The sequence below is a fragment of the Mastomys coucha genome, unplaced genomic scaffold, assembly GCF_008632895.1.
Source record: "Mastomys coucha isolate ucsf_1 unplaced genomic scaffold, UCSF_Mcou_1 pScaffold4, whole genome shotgun sequence".
Lineage (NCBI taxonomy): Eukaryota > Metazoa > Chordata > Mammalia > Rodentia > Muridae > Mastomys > Mastomys coucha.
In genome coordinates, this window is record NW_022196910.1 from 13,584,442 (window position 1) to 13,600,961 (window position 16,520).

At 44.6% G+C, this 16,520-nt stretch overlaps 1 protein-coding gene across 3 annotated transcripts in view; it reads left to right on the forward strand.

The window, feature by feature from the left end:
* The window catches only part of Slc41a2 (solute carrier family 41 member 2), a 110,355-nt gene that overhangs the window by 74,732 nt on the left and 19,103 nt on the right, over positions 1-16,520 (forward strand). For all 3 annotated transcript variants that reach the window (XM_031349260.1, XM_031349261.1, XM_031349262.1), the window contains exons 9-10: positions 9,134-9,265; positions 10,414-10,562. In XM_031349260.1, the coding sequence (XP_031205120.1) occupies positions 9,134-9,265; positions 10,414-10,562 (281 nt within the window). The remainder of the gene's footprint in view (positions 1-9,133; positions 9,266-10,413; positions 10,563-16,520) is intronic.

Sequence of the window (16,520 nt, forward strand, 5' to 3'; positions counted from 1 at the left end):
ACAAAAAAAAAACAAAAAACAAAAGCAAAACAAAACCCCCCAAACCTCAAAAAACAAACAAACAAAAACAAAAGAAAATGAAGTGTCTGAGAGGTGCCTGTGCTGAAGGCTGTCTGAGTGGCTGGGGCAGGGTTCAGGATCCCAGTGGAGCTGGGATCTGCAGAGACAGAGATCTGTGTTCATGTGCCTCAGTGACTCTGCCTGGCTGTGTGACTTTTAAACATAATTTTAAAGAAATTTTTTTCTATTAGAAGAATGCCCAGGACATTGTAGGGTGTAGTTTTTTTTTATTTTTATGATAAAGTGAATTAATTTATTTATGTTTAATATTATTGTTATTCTCATTCTCCCTTTCCCTTTTCCTCTCCCTCTCCCCCCACCCCTCTGTCTGTCTCTGCCAGAAAACAGCCTTAGGAGTTGGTTCTCTCTAATTATTTATCTTTAAATTTAGTTGTAGACGTACCAGGCTTTTCTAGCCTCCTCTGTTCCCGAATAATGACACAGAGACCTGGTCTATTTATTAAACACCGTCTTGCATGATTCCTGGCAGGGATCCCGTCTGTTCTAACCCAACTGTGCTGCTTACTACCCAGCCGTGTGCCTTGTTAGCTGCCATCTTAGTCCTGCCCTGGCTGCTCCTGCTCTATCCCTCCTCCCTTGGTGACTGGCTCTCACTGGGACTCCCTCTGGTGAATCCTCTCTCCTGGTCCCCACCAGACACTCTGTAACATTGAGGCAGGAGATGCTTGACAGTGCCAACACCTGCACTGCAGCCAGATTGTGGGCACAGAGATCAGCATCTGAACACACAGTGCACAGTATTGTTGTTGGTATGTAAGGGTGGGGTGGAGCCTGAAGACAGCCTCTGGTTCGTATTGTTGGTGGTGGTGGTGGCAAGGGGGTCGGGTGAGGTAGGCCTAAAGACAGTCTCTGGAGTTGGTTCTCACCTTTTACAGTGGGGTCTAGGGATCAAACTTGGGGTTGTCAGGTTTTGTGAGCTGAACTATCTCTCTGGTTCTAAGTGATTGTCTTTATTATCTTTTTAAAACTTAGTTGTTTATATGTGTACGGGATGGTATTGGCATGTAAGTTTAGATGCCCACAGAAACCAAAGCTGTCAGATCTCATGGAGTCTGACATAGGGCTAGGAACTGAACTCCAGCCCCCTGCCAGGACAGGACAAGCCTGTAGCCACAGAGCCACCTCTCCAGCTCCTCTGAGCTCCGTTTGAAATCATTGTGTTTATTGTTTGAGTCTGAGACAGGACCTGGTTATGTAGCTGAACTCAGTTCTCCTGCTTAGACTCGCTAGTGATTACAAGTGTGCACCGCCACACCCAGCATTTGCTCTTAGTGATACTTGTTGCTTGTTGATGACATGTGACAGTGAAATCTTGAGGCTAAATTTAGTTTTTGCCTTTAAAAATATAACAAAACATTTTAGTTTTAGTCCACTAACAATAACAGCAACAAATTATCTTCTCTGTTGGAAAATGGCAAGTTCATGCTTTTTTTTGGTGGTTGTCCTATTTATATCTTTTCTGTGACTAAAGTAATTAAGTTCTTACTTTCATAGTAAGTTAACGTCATTGGGATGTGTCTGAACACCAAAATTTCTCCAGGTGGTAGATATGCAGTCACTGAACTTATATTTATTTTTATTCTTTGAGACAGCATTTTCTTATTCATAGCCTTGGCTGGCATGGAACTCACAGAGAGCCACTTGCCTCTGTCTCCTGAGTTCTGAGATCAAAAGTGTGCCCCACCACACCTGGCTCCAAACTTGTCACTTTGAATGTAATCGTATGTATTCCCAGGCCCACTGCTAAGCCTCAGAAACTCTTAATACTAGTGCTATCCATTCTAAGATACATGTTTCTGGTTCCTCTAAGCCATCTCCTAAGTTGTTCAGAAAAGAATACATCTTCCAGCAACATCCCCATGACCTTGTTAGAGAAAGTGAGGCAGTCTCACTGGTCTGGAGTGAGTCTCACTGGTGTGGAGTCTCACTGGTCAGGACTCTCACTGGGCTGGACTCTCACTGGGCTGGACTCTCACTGGGCTGGAGACTCACTGGATTTTAGGCTCACTGGATTGTAGGCTCACTGGTCAGGTCTCTCACTGGTCAGGACTCTCACTGGTCAGGACTCTCACTGGTCAGGACTCTCAGGTCAGGACTCTCACTGGTCAGGACTCTCACTGGTCAGGACTCTCACTGGTCAGGACTCTCTCAGGTCAGGACTCTCACTGGTCAGGACTCTCACTGGTCAGGAGGTACACTGGTCTGGAGTCTCTGGTGGGGGAGCATGGGGATAGACGGTCAGGCATGGGGATGGAGCAGTGGCTGAGAGCTTACAGGGACAGATGGTCAGACATGGTGATGGAGCAGTGGCTGAGAGCTTACAGGGATAGATGGTCGGGTGTGGTGATGGAGCAGTGGCTGGGAGCTTACAGGTTAGTATGTAGGAGACAGGGTGCATGCCAGAAAGACAGAGAAAGAGACACTTTCCATCATGGCATAGAATGGCAGGGGCTTTTGAAAACCCCAAGTCCACCCCCAGTGACACACCTCCTCCAGCCAGAGGCCACACCTCCTAGTCCTTCCCAAATAGTTTCACCAGCTGGAAACCAGTGATCCCATGGGAGCCATTCTCATTCAAACCACCATAGTGACAGTCTACAGCAGAGACTTAGTCAAAGCTGCTGGTTCTCAGCACCTGGTTCAAACATCCTCTTGAATGTTTTTTACCATTTGTATCCGAAAATCTCCCTCTCTGGTAGCCATGTACAGCAGAATGACATTTTGGGCAATGACTTCCTATATAATGACAGTATTAGTTTGTACAGCAGGCTTAGTCTGTAGCTAGCTATTCAGTCTGTTATGTAAGAAGAAATGTAACAATGAGTTCAGCAGAGTGTGCCCCATCATTAAACAATGTGTGACCGTCCATCCAGTTCAGGTGAAGTCCTGATGAATTCATGTTATCCTTCCAATTCTAGCACTGAAACTAAATAGACAGTTCTCAAAAGATGTACTAATGGCCCTCAGCACCAACCAGGGATATACAAATCAAAGCCACAGTGATCCAGGATGCCATTCTGGTAAGAGTGGCTGTTCTCCAAGAGACAAAAGGAAAGTGCTGGTGAAGCATCAGGAAGAAAGGAACCCTTGTATCCTGCTATGTAGCCACTGAGGAAGGAGTTAACATGACTGCACAATACATCAATCTCACCACTGGGTACATATCCAAAGGAAATAAAATTGATGTGTCAGCGACATTTACACTTCCCTGTTTACTGAAGCACTGTTCACAATAGCTAAGGGAGGGAAGCAATTTAATATGTCACCAGATGAATGGATAAAGGAAATGTGTTCCAAACAAACAGAGGGATAGTGTGTAGAGATAAAAGAGAATGAAGTCTGGCCACTTGTGTCAACATGGATGAAATGTGATTATGTTGACTGAAAGAAGCCAAACACAGAGAGACAAGAGCTGTGGGATGCCAATCAGATGAACCTGAAAAAAGTTACCTTCCTAGGCTCCCTCTGCACAATGGCATAGAAGGCAGGGAGAGCTTCGTTGTGTTTGTGTGTGAGAGAGTGTATGTGTGTGCGCATGTGTGTGCATGCGCATGTGTGTGTGTGCATGTTTGTGTGTGTGTGTATGTGTGTGTGTGTGTGTGTGTGTATGTGTGTGTGTGTGTGTGCGCACGTGCGTGCATGTGTGTGTGTGTACATGTGCCCAGATCCATGGGTGAGGTACTGACCGAGTCCAGCTAGGGTGGGAAGACTTGCCATGCTGTTGTATATATCAACAATGTAAATCACGTGTATGTTGTCTTTCCGAAGCTAGGAGAATCATTTTTAATGTTTATAATTGCAGTATCTAATGACAGTATGATAAATACTTAAGAAGACAAGTACATTTAACTTAAACTACAGTGTGTAGTACACCATCGCATGGTAAGCCATCAATGTAAACAGCCTTTCTGGTTTTATTTAGTGGTTAAAATGGGTCTGGCCTGGGCTGGCGAGATGGCTCAGTGGGTAAGAGCATTGACTGCTCTTCTGAAAGTCCTGAGTTCAAATCCCAGCAACCACATGGTGTCTCACAACTACCCATAATGAGATCTGACGCCCTCTCCTGGTGTGTCTGAAGATAGCTACAGTGTACCTATTTATAATAATAAATAAATCTTTAAAAAAAAATGGGTCTGGCCTTTGCTGCTCAGGTTGGTTCGGGGTTCAGGCAATCCTCCCACCCCAATCTCCAGACTGCACCCTGCACTGAGCTCCTGCTTAAAGTAAAAAGCACTCTTTTGCATTAGAAAGATTTCCAGGCCTAGAGAGATGGCTCAGGTGTTGAGAGCATTTGCTGCTCTCCCAGAGGACCTGAGTTCAGTTCCCGGCACCCACAGGAGCTCACGCCTGCCTGTAACTCCAGTTGCAGGGATCTGGTGATGCTCTCTTAACCTCAGTGTGCATCTCTGTGCACATGTGCAAATGCACACACCCGCGTTTATGCTCACGCTCAGGCTTGTGCACACTCAAGCTTGTGCACATGCTCAGGCTTGTGCACACCTCACGCCTATGCACATGCTCAGGCTTGTGCACACTCAGGCTTATGCACATACTCAGGGGTACACACACACCCCCTCAGGTTTATACACACATCCACATAAAATAATAAATCTTCAAAAAGCACTCTCAAAAAGAAAAGTTCTTTTTATTTCATTTTCTTTCTGAGCTCCTTTTTCAAACTGGTACACATAAGCCTTCCCCGCCTGTCTTTTTAAGTATGGAAGAGTGAAATCACTAGGTTGTAGGGCATACATATCACCTTCATTACATAGTTCTCAAATGTTTTCCATAGGGATTCTAACAATTTAGACTGTGTGTGTGTGTGTGTGTGTGCGCACACACGCATGCGCACACACATGCGCATGTGTGAGCAAATGTTGAGCTCCATGCTATTATCAACAGTTTAGTGCCTAGAATTAGTTTTTCTGCTTGTCCTGGTAGGTGTGAGTACTTCCTTTACGTCTGTTGTATTTCTTTAATGCCCAATGGGATTGAGTCTCTCCTGTTTACTAGTGATTTTAGTTAACTTCTCCCATGTGTGTGAAAGTATATGTCTATATCCATGTGATGATGTCCACATGTGTGTGCAGAGACCACGGTAGGATGTCAGGCATTCTGCTCTACTACTGTCTACCTTTTTGCCTTGAGATGGGGTCCCTTGCTGAGCCTGGACCTTACAGGTGGCCAACAAGCCCCAGTGAACCTCTACAGTTGAGTTCTGACGGAGTGTGGGTTATAGGCATACGCCCAGCATTTACACGGATGCTGGGTTTAAAATTCAGGCCCTCAAATTTGTGTGGCAAATTGTCATACCCACTGTCCCCTCTCTCCAGCTCCTGGATTAACTTCTGTGGTGAGCTAACCGGCTAAATCCCTTGTCCTTTTTCTGTTGATAGTTACACGGGTTTACAGGGTTTCTCCACTTTGTTGCTTGTTCTCCCTCTTTGACTAATGTGTTTTCTGGTCAGCCAAAGTTTTAAATTTTATAAACTTTATGTTTTATAGCTTTGTTAAAAAAAAAAAAGAATTCTTTCCACATGTATAAGTCAGGATTCTCCAGAGAGTGAAAGTGAGAGAGAGAGAGAAAATGAATATGAATGTTCATTGATATGCTAGAGAGATGGAGGCTGAGAAGCCTTTCAAGAGGCCAGTTATAGTGAGCCTCATTCCCAGCCTCAGAGCCCTGTTGTACAGCAGGGTGCCCCAGCTTCAGGAGAAAGGTCCTTTGCCTTCTGTCCAGACAGTTGATGGACCTGCTCACTAAGGACGGTTCTTCTCCCTCAGTCTTCCAACTCACATGCTCATCTCATTGAGACGCACCATCCCATCCACACCCAGAATCCTCTATTCTGTCAAGCTGATTCATAACGTTAGCTGTCTCACCATCTTTCTACAGCTTAGCAGTTTTGCCTTTTGGATTATGTTTTTAATTTACCTGGAATTGGGTTTTGTGTTTATGATGAGAGTCAGGACCAGATTTCTTGGTTGTTTTACACATTAATCTCTAGCTGGCTCACGGCTTACTGAGAAGCCCTTTGCTGTGCCCGGTCCTGTCCCAGCTTGCATGGATATCCGTTAGAGCTTTTTGCCTTGCTAAGAGCTTTTAATCATGACTGCTGAGTTGTGTCAGGTTTCCCCCTCATATTCTTAGAATCATGTCACTTTTCCTGTCCATTTACTTGTTAATGAACTTATGTTAATTTACCTCCAGCTGTTAAATTGGTCTTTCATTCCTTGGATAAGCCCAATTTGGCTGTGGCCTATCTTATCACACATTGAGTATTTTGCTGAATTTGATTTGCTAATAATTTGGAATGGAAATTATTTCATGATATTTCTATAATAACTTTTTGTGTGTGTCTGTTTACTGGAATGGTGGTGAATTCTGTTTAATTCTCTTATGTTTTTAATATTGGGCTGCTTTTTTAAAGATTATAGTTATGTGCATGGAGGGGCAGTTTGTTCACAGGCGTGCAATGTCAGCTCTGATCCCCTGGAGCTGGAGTTAAAAAAGGTGGTAAGCCTGAGTGGGTCCCCTGCAAGGACACTGTACGCCTCTGGTTTATTTCTTCACTGTGTTTTCTCTTCTGTTGACTTGCGCTCTTCTGTCTTCCCTTCTTTCCTCTTGTTTTGCACAACTTTTTGAAGTTTTAAGGACGTGAGCTTGACATCATCAATTGGCAAACTTTTCCTGTGTTTAAATTGAAGGAATGCCTTGGATTTCAGTGCACTGCTCTCTGTGTCTCCTGTGCAATTTCAGGGTGTTACATTTTTGTTAAATTGACTATGTTTTCCACACTCTCTGTGATCTCTTCTTTGACCTGTAAGTTATTTAGAAGCATACTGTGTACTTTCACAGTATTTGAGTAGGGGAGTCCCAGGTGTCTGTTTTCCTGGTGTGTCCAGAGAACAACCTTGACATGCTTCAGTCTCCCCAAACTCACGGAGACTTGTCCTGTAGTTAGTGCTTGTGAGCGGCCCATGGGTACTTGTCCTGTAGCCTGTAGTTAGTGCTTGTGAGCGGCCCATGGGTACTTGTCCTGTAGCCTGTAGTTAGTGCTTGTGAGCGGCCCATGGGTACTTTGTAAAGCGTGTCAAAGTATCTCTAGTACTATTCTCAACTGTACCGCTTTCCTGGGACACTGATAATGCTCCTGCAACTTCCTCCAGCATTATGTGTATCTAGCATGTATGTATTTTCATAGCTTAGCTCATCTCTGACCCATCCTTTATTGTGTGTTATATACTTACCCCACTGGATTCTTTAATGCGTCAGTCATAGTTATTTTAGAATAATTGTCAAATCATTTCTTTACCTGATCTGGGGATGGTAGCCTATACCTGTAATCCCAGTACTTGGGGGATGGGGTAGATCAAGAGTTCAAGGTCATAGCAAGCTCAAGGTCAGCCTGAAGCACAAGAGCTCCTGTCCCAGATGTCAATGGTAATAATAACAATTATTATTTCAACACCCAAAGCATCTCTGGGTCTGGTTCTGCTAATATCTTAGCTCCTACATGGGCCGTTTCCTTTGTTGCCTTTTATCCCCTGACTTGTAAAGTTTTATTAGATGTTTGACATTGTATATAGAAGGCCACTGGAGACTCAGATAAATATTATTTGTGCCTACCAATGAGCATGTTTTTCCTTCTGTTAGTGGAGAGGTTGGGGCAGTCCCTGGATGGTGGTTCCTTCAATATATTCTTGCTACACGTCTCTCCAGCGGCGGGCTCCCACTGCCGGCTCTTGATGTGACTGAGTGTGAGCCGTGTGAAGTGGCTCCTGGTGGTCTTGCTCTTCCTCCTGTGACCGCACATTGACGCTTTCCCCCTATGTGATGTCGGCCAGGCTTCTCTTACATTCCCTATCACCACAGTCCCTGGGCCTGGGCCTGGGCCTGAGAGGCTGGGTAGGGTCTTCCAAGTGTCTCTTCTCTCCCCCCATCGACAGACGTTCCTTCATCCTGTGGCAACCACTCTGCCCAGGACCTTGCAGATAGAGCGTTTCCTCCACCTCTCAGGTGGCTTGGCTCTATGTACAAGGATTTGTGTGGCGCCAGGTCTGGAAGTGCTTAAGATGGTATCCCAGGAACTTGGCTCTTGAGTCTCTTACCACCCCACCCCCCATCCCACCCCACCCCCGCTCAGTCTGTGTCAGAAGTACCTATTGAAAACGTTTGGAAGGCCTCTCACTATCTAGTAAACTTGCCCTGTATCAGCAGTCAACCTCTCAGATGGGTGTGCTAGCCCATGGGCAGTGTTGTGCTGGCCCGTGGGCTGTGTTGTGCTGGCCTGTCATGGGCAGTGTTATGCTGGCCCGTGGGCTGTGTTGTGCTGGCCTGTCATGGGCTGTGTTGTGCTGGCCTGTCATGGGCCGTGTTGTGCTGGCCCGTGGGCTGTGTATAAGAACTTGGAAGCAGTGTTTGCGTTCTTCCCGTTTGCTTTTATGGCTGTTGTCTCTTCCACACTGATGCTGCAAGAGGAGAAAGAACCCAAATTTCCCCTCTCACGTTGGAATTCATTCCATCCCTCAGTCAGCATCAGTGCTTCTGTCCCTGAGTCACCTTGGAATTCATCCCATCCCGCAGCATCAGCGTTTCTGTCCCTGAGTCAGGGAGAGGCTGTCTCTAGGCTGAAAGTGGGACTTCCCCGAGTAATTTTATTCAGCTCCTAATTCATCTTCCTTGGTAAGATGAGAAGGTATCAAGCCTGTCACTGTGAATAAATCTCGTTTATTTTTCTCTCATTAAGGTGACAAACGTGAATTTCTTGCTACCTAGTTTTGTGAATTGATTGCAAGAATGATTTTTTTTTTTAAATTTACCTATTCTGATCTACTTTCACATTAGACAGCCAATCAGATTTTAAAATAATGGAGGTGTTTTCACAGTAATGATGTTATGGGTTATCTGTCTTAACATTAAAGAAACCGATGTTTCAGAGAAAGATGTGTTTTGTTGGCCTAGCATGTGGAAGGAGGACACTTGCTTGGGTGGAACTGATGTTATTTAAGTGAAAGATAATCAGCTGGCCTGTTTTTCCCACTGTTTTAGGGATCGGTGGCAATTTGGTGGCCATTCAGGCTAGCAGGATTTCTACCTACCTCCATTTACATAGCATCCCCGGAGAACTACCTGAGGAGCCCAGAGGCTGTTCCTACCCATTTAGGACTTTTTTTGGTTCAGGTAAGTGTTGCGTGGGGTTGTGTGTATTTTGTGAAGAACTGCTGCCTGCTGAGACCTAGGGCTCGAAAAATGTGTCGAATCTGTATTTTGCGCACGCTGTACTGAGCTAATGTCAGGGAACTAAGGCCTTATATGTCTGTGTGTATCACTGCCAAGGGTCTTTGTGGCATTTACACTCTCTGCTCCTGTCTCTGGGACATCTTGTTGGCTAAGAAAGGAACCACATGTGCACACACTGAAGGCTCCCTTGACTTCTGGACAGATGGATCTTTCTTCCGCATCACTCCTGTTGACTCTTTAAAGTTCGGGTATCTGCTCTGAAACAGGACATTAGGAAACAACCCAGTGACAGGGAACAGTATGTCACATATGTGAACAGATGTGAAACCATTATAGTATTAATCATTATTAGTTTATACCTATGGCTGTTCACCTACGAGTGTGTCTGTGTACCATTTGTGTGCCTGGTATTCTCAGAGGCTGGAAGAGGTCATCAGATCCCCCTGGAACTGGAATGATGGAAGCTTGTGCGCTGCCACATGGATCCTGGGAATTGAACCCTGGCCCACTGGAAGAGCCATCAGTGCTCTAACCACTGAGCATCCAGCCTGTCCTGTGATATCAGTGGTGGAACAATTTAAAGAAGACATAAAATTAACATTCCAGTGTTGGCATTTTCCGTCTGTTTCTATGATAGATACTAATGTCCTCCAAAATACGTTTTTAATCAACCATCTCTTACTTGGTTTTATAATTACACCTAATGGGGGAATTTCCAAGAATTAAGTGAATTGTAAATAACTGAGATTTACTCTTAGCAGTTGAATTGATGGATGCTGTGAACTATAGTAATGAGAAAGCAACCTTCATGTTGTTGTTTTGTTTTTCTGAGATAGGGATTCACTGGCTTGGGCTGGCCTTGAACTCCAGGTGCTGCTCCTGCCTCTGCTTCCGTTGACATCCAAGGTTGTCTTCCAGTGTGGTAACTTGGATTACAGTGTCCAGTTTATAGGCTTACTTTATTTTTCTACCAACACTGGGGCTTGAACCTGGTGAGTGCTGGACAGACGAGCAGCCTGTCACTGAGCTGCATCCTCAGCTGCAGCCTTCAAATGTAGTTTTTAATTCTGTTTGCCTTCATGTTACAGGAGTGAACAATAAGTCTGCCCAGGTTCTCCTGCTCTTTGTGGTCCCCGGCCACTTGATCTTCCTCTACACAATTCACCTGATGAAGAGCGGCCATACCTCCCTGACTGTGGTCTTTGTTGTTGTGTACCTGCTTGCTGCTGTGCTGCAGGTAAGACATACAACCTCTAAAGATCTCCTGCGCTCGCTCAGACTGCTGAGAAACTGTCTTGATGGCCGTCTACAGTACACAGTGTAGTTACCGTTTCAGAAGTAGACTGCTACAGCCCGGTCCACAGAACCCTTGTGCTGCCTGGTTCAGCCCGGTACACAGAACCCTTGCACTGCCTGGTTCAGTCCGGTCCACAGAACCCTTGCGCTGTCTGGTACGGTCCGGTACACAGAACCCTTGGGTGGCCTAGATTTCACAGCATCCTTGTTGGTTATCCAGTTCTGTATGACACACCTTCCAATCGATTCTTGAAGCGGGGAAAGGAAGTATGTTTTTGGATGGTGCCTGGTGTTTTACCCCACCTTTTATGCTAACAGGCTGGCCGATACTTTTACTTTTGGAATTCTGAAGGCAGCCTGCCTTACTGCTTTCTTGCTGCTCACATTGCCAGTGATAAAAGGTGTCCTCTGACTCCTGAGTCTCTGAGACTCTTACCTTTATGTTCTCCCGTGTCTCTGTGAACGAATGCAGGTACATGCGTGTTACTGCGTGTGTGGAGAGGTCACTGGACGACCTCAAATGTTGAGACTTGCCTTCCACCCTGTTTGAGACAATGTCTTGTATGTATCAGACTGGCTGTCCCGTGAGCCTCTAGCGAGTCTCCAGGCTCTGCCTCCCATTCTGCTGCAGAGGTGCTGGGGTCCAGATGTGCCTCTCTGCACTCGGCTTTCTGAGGGTCCCAGAGGCACAAACCCAGGTCCTCACACCCGTGTGACAAGCTTTTTACCCACATGGCTGTTTCTCCAACCGCAGGTGACTTGTGCTCTAATTTCCCAGAAGCTTTAAGAGCTGTGCCCCTTACCTCTCTTTCTCTTGTTGGCAGTTTTTAAATTATATGCTGATAAACTCTGGTATAAGTTGTCTCTTGTTTGACTCTATCAGTTCAAGAGCTCACGTTTTTCAGGTCTGGAGAATACATCTTTAAGTATTTTCTGATGCACTTTCTTCCCTTCCCTTCCCTTCCCTTCCCTTCCCTTCCCTTCCTTTCCCTTCCCTTCCCTTCCCTTCCTTTCCTTTCCCTTCTCTTTTCTTTTCTTTTCTTTTTTTTCTTTTCTTTTTTCTTGATATTAACCCAAGCTGGACTCAAAACTCAAAAGTAACCCAGACCAGCCTAGTAATCAAACTAGTGATCCGCTGGCCTTTGCCTGTGAGTACTGAGTTACAGTAGTGCTCACCATGCCTGGCTCTTCAGGGATTGTGTGTAGTTATTAGACTTGCATCCAACTTACTTTTAAACATTCTCTGTTTCATTCTCTGTTTTCCTTTTAGGTTCCTATTCCTCTGTTGTGTAGAAAGCTTTTACTTTTTAAATTTTAGAAATTTTCTTTTATGTAAGCAAATCTTTACCTATGCTCTGATAAACAACTCTAAGAAACTCATTGGGTTTCACAGATACAGGCAGACAGACAGACAGGCAGGCAGGCAGGCAGGCAGGCAGATAGATAGACAGGCAGGCAGACTGGCAGGCAAGCAGACAGACAGACAGGCAGACAGATAGACAGGCAGGCAGGCAGGCAAGGCAGACAGACAGACACACAGACACGCAGAGAGTCTCAAAAGATGGAAGCAGAAGGGTTCTGGTTTGGGAGGGGAAGGAGTTTAGAGAGGGAAATAAATGGGATGTCTGTGTGAATATCAAAATACATTGTCTGTGTGTGAAAATATCACAATTAAGCCATTATTATGTATAATTAATATGTACCAGCAAGAAACATTTAAAAGTGGGTTGCTATAAAAAAGTACATATTTTAAATATTAAATAGTACCAAAAGGTCCTACATCCCTAGATCTATTTCTCAGAGACCACCATTTTGAAATACCTTAGCTATTTTTTTCTGCCATTATTGATAAGTTTTAAAGTAATATGCCTAAACTTCAAGTTTATGATTAATTGCGTTTTTACTTTGGCTAAGAAAAAAAAAACCCGAAGGCGTTTGGGCTGTTACAAGGTCCCATATTTCCCATATACTTATAACACAACTTAAAAAATAAATAATTAAAGCTGCATGGTAGTAGCACAACCCTTTGATCCCAGCCCTCTGGGGGCAGAACCAGGCAGATCTCTGAGTTTGAGGCCAGCCTGGTCTACAGAGTGAGTTCCAGGACAGCCAGGGCTACACAGAGAAACCCTGTCTAGGGAAAAAAGAAAGAAAAAAGATTGTCAGTGTGTAATTAAGCCTACTTTAATGGTTTTGCTGAGGCTCTCTCTGCCCATATTACTTTGTTTGCATATTATTTTCCTTGACGTCAGTAGTTCTTTCCTTTTTTACTTGGGTCTCTTCCCATAAGCCTTAGTGCCCCTGGCCTCTCAGAGCTTACTCCTTGTTTAACCTCAAGGACTGGGTGCCCCTCCGGTGAGATGGGCTGACACCTTCAGAGGCAGATCAAGAGGATGCCTGAGGAGGTGCTTGTGTTTGGCCAATAGAGAGGATTCCAGTCAGAAGAAGCCACATTGATAAAGGCCCCAGTGAAAGGGCCTCGGAGCGGCCGTTGTGTGCCGAGCACCACACTGCGCCCACACGCCAGTGCACTGCATTCTCAGTGTACGGAAGGTGTGTTCTTTGTTAAGAGGCAGTGAGTCTCAAAAGTGCAGAATAATCCAGTATGTATAGAAAGAAAAGTGAAAACCTCTGCCTGCCTGATATGCTTAAAGTATATTTTATTATCTTCACAATTGCTTAATAATAAACATTAGCACAGTATTTAATAAGTATGCTCAGATATTTTCTACAAGAGAGCGGCATAATATGAGATCCTAGATCACTGATTTAATTCACAGAGAAAGCACAGAACTGTGCCAGGAAAGCAGGGTAGATCCAGATTCAGGGGTGGGGGGTAGGGGTAGGGGTTGGGGGGAGCAGGAGAGATGAGGCCTTAAAGACATCGCCAGCCGAGTTAGCTCCCTGGGATCTGCAGCCGAGAAGGCGTGGCAGTGCTGCGTGGTCCGTTTCCCACCAGTGCTCCTGTATTTACATCCCAAGTGTACATCTTCCATCTGCGAGACAGAAGCGTGAGTCTGCATGGCAGACCCTAGAAGCAGTAACACGAGGCCCTGGATAACTGAGCAAGGACACGCATGGCAGACATTGTCCCCCGAACGCTGCCAGATGTGAGAAGTCTCAGTGTTTTATAATCCGCTTGCTTCGACTGAGCATGAAACAAAAACTCCTCTGTTTTACTCTTTTGTCTTTTCCCTTTCATCATGCTGACTATAGGTGTGTGCAGGCCATCTGAATGTTTCGGTAAAAAGCATCTCAGTGGAGAAAGAGAAGGGGATGTTCCTAACCCTTGGTCCCTATTGAATTCCAAGGAAGCATTTATTCACACAACCCGTAAACAATGACTTGAAATCATTTGTCAGTGGAGCTTTTAATTATTTTATAGGCACTGGTTGTTTCATAAGAAAATGAGAGAGATCGTTAAGAATGCTATGAATACTTTAGAACAAAATTCCATGGTAAATTCATCATTAAAGTCTCATTATATAAACCTTTGCCCCGAGACACAGAAAAACCTTTCTCTTGTAGCTGGAGAGACGGTTCAATGCATTATAGCACACGTTGCTCTTCAGAAGACCAGAGGCCAGGTCTCATCCCAAGGCTCACTGCTGCCTATCATTCCAGCTGCTGGGGACTGGTCGCCCTCTTCTGGCCTTCATGGGAACTGCACGCACATGTACAAACCCACACATACAGTGATTTAAGAAAGAAATCTTAAATAATGTTTCCCTTAATGTAAAGTGGCAACAGATCCTCAGTACATAAAGTTGGAAATGAGAAATGCCTGGACTTTATTGGGGAGTGTGCTAGTCACCATCAAAAGAAATCGATGACATGTTCCTGTCCCTGTGCACCTTCTCTTAGCCACCCGGTATGACACAGATTAAGAGGCAATTAGAGAAGAGGAAGTCTTACTTTCGTATAATAATGCAGTCTTCTGAACTCCACAGTCAAACTTCTTGTCTGTCATTCTTGGAAAATACTTTTAAAGAAAGGATCAAAGGGTACATGTTGTAGCTGCTAAGCTACTATCAGCACATATATTGGTCTTAGCAACATGCGTATGCTTCTTATTAACATAATTTAAAAGGCAGGTTTATTTCTGTTATTACTACATCTCAGATTTGAAATTTATACTTACATACAAATTATAACATCTAATATGTGTCAGATTAGAATATGACAGATTCATATTCTAAATGATTATTCTCAACAAATCCCATACCCACTTTAAGCAAACAGATGATGCCCTTCATAAGACTTAGTATCAGGATGGTGGCTAATAACTGTTGCTTTTTTATAAGAAATTAAACCATGGTAGAGTATGCTTAGGCTGGTACCAAAGATAGGCAGTGGCCTCCTCACACTTCCCTTGGAACACATCTTAGTTCTTGGGTCTCATTTACATCAACATCAGTGGCTATAGAAAGTGAGGAGCCACAGCGTGTGGCAGTGGGACCAGCACTGCCTCCCCACTGCTGTTCCGAAACTCCATGGCATTCCTTGGAGTCAATCCTCCACATAATGAAGCACAGAGCTCTGCAGTGACAGTGTGGCCTCACGTAGAACCTCAGGACAGCCACCCACAAAGCAAGTTAATTAGCTTTGTCTCAGGAAGTTAATAATTCTCGGGAGTCTTGCTGTCTGTGTGCAGAATGTGCATAGTTCATCCGCCTTGCATGGTAGCTGTCATAGTTGAGTAGCTGATACACAGTGTCTTATTAAATGTGAGCCCATAGCTTATCCTCTAATGTGCCCCTCCAAAGGAAAGAGCCAAGCAGCCAGGGGGCTGTGTCTTCATTTGGGTTTTATTGCCATGAAGAGACACCGTGACCACAGCAGCTCTCGTAAAAGAAGACATTTTAATAGCTGGAGGTTTAGTGCATGGTCATGGCTGGAAACATGGCAGCGTGTAGCAGACATGGTGCTGTAGAGGGAGCTGAGTGAGAGTTCTGCATCTTGATCTGCAAGCAGCAAGGCACACTGGCCAGACTTGAGTTTATAAGACCTCAAAGCCCACCCTCAAAGTGACACACTTCCTCTAACAAGAACACACCTACTTCAGCAAGGCCACACCTACTGATTGTGCCACTCCCTATGCGCCAGACGTTCACACGCATCTATGGGATTGTGCCCATTCAAACCACCAAGGGTTGTATTGGTCTTATTCTCACCCACGTTCTTCATTGCTTCTTGTTCTTTGACATTTAAATCTATCAGATTTCAACTGGAAAGACTTTCTTTACTCTTTCGTAGTAGGTTTTGTTTTGTTTTGTTTTGTTTTGTTTTTTGTTTTTGTTTTTGTTTTTGTTTTTTGTTTTTTAAGAGACAGCCTTATGTAGACCAGGCTGTCTTTAAACTTGATATGTAGCTGAGATTGACCTCAGACTCTTGACCCTCTTGCTGGCATATTCTGGTTGCTAGTATCACAGGTGTGTGCCCCATACCTAGTGGCTTTTTTCTTTCCATGTGACTGGTTTCTCTTTGTCTCTTGGTTGGTTTTGACTGACAGCTTTGGTTGAAGGGATCCTGTGAAGAAAAAAGAGATGTCATGACAGGAGAAAGTATGTAGTTTGTAACTTTCCTTCTAATTATAACCATATCTACCTTGAGACTAGATTGGTAGGAAGCAAGTGGATTGTTGAGATTTCTTTTTAGGAATCTTCAGTTGCCTAACTGAAATACTGTGGTCTTGTGGCTGTTGGTATATGGTACACATGGTCTTGTGGCCGTTGGTATGTGGTACACATGGTCTTATGGTCGTTGGTATGTGGTACACATGGTCTCGTGGCTGTTGGTATGTGGTACACATGGTCTCGTGGCTGTTGGTATGTGGTACACATGGTCTTGTGGCCGTTGGTATGTGGTACACATGGTCTCGTGGCTGTTGGTATGTGGT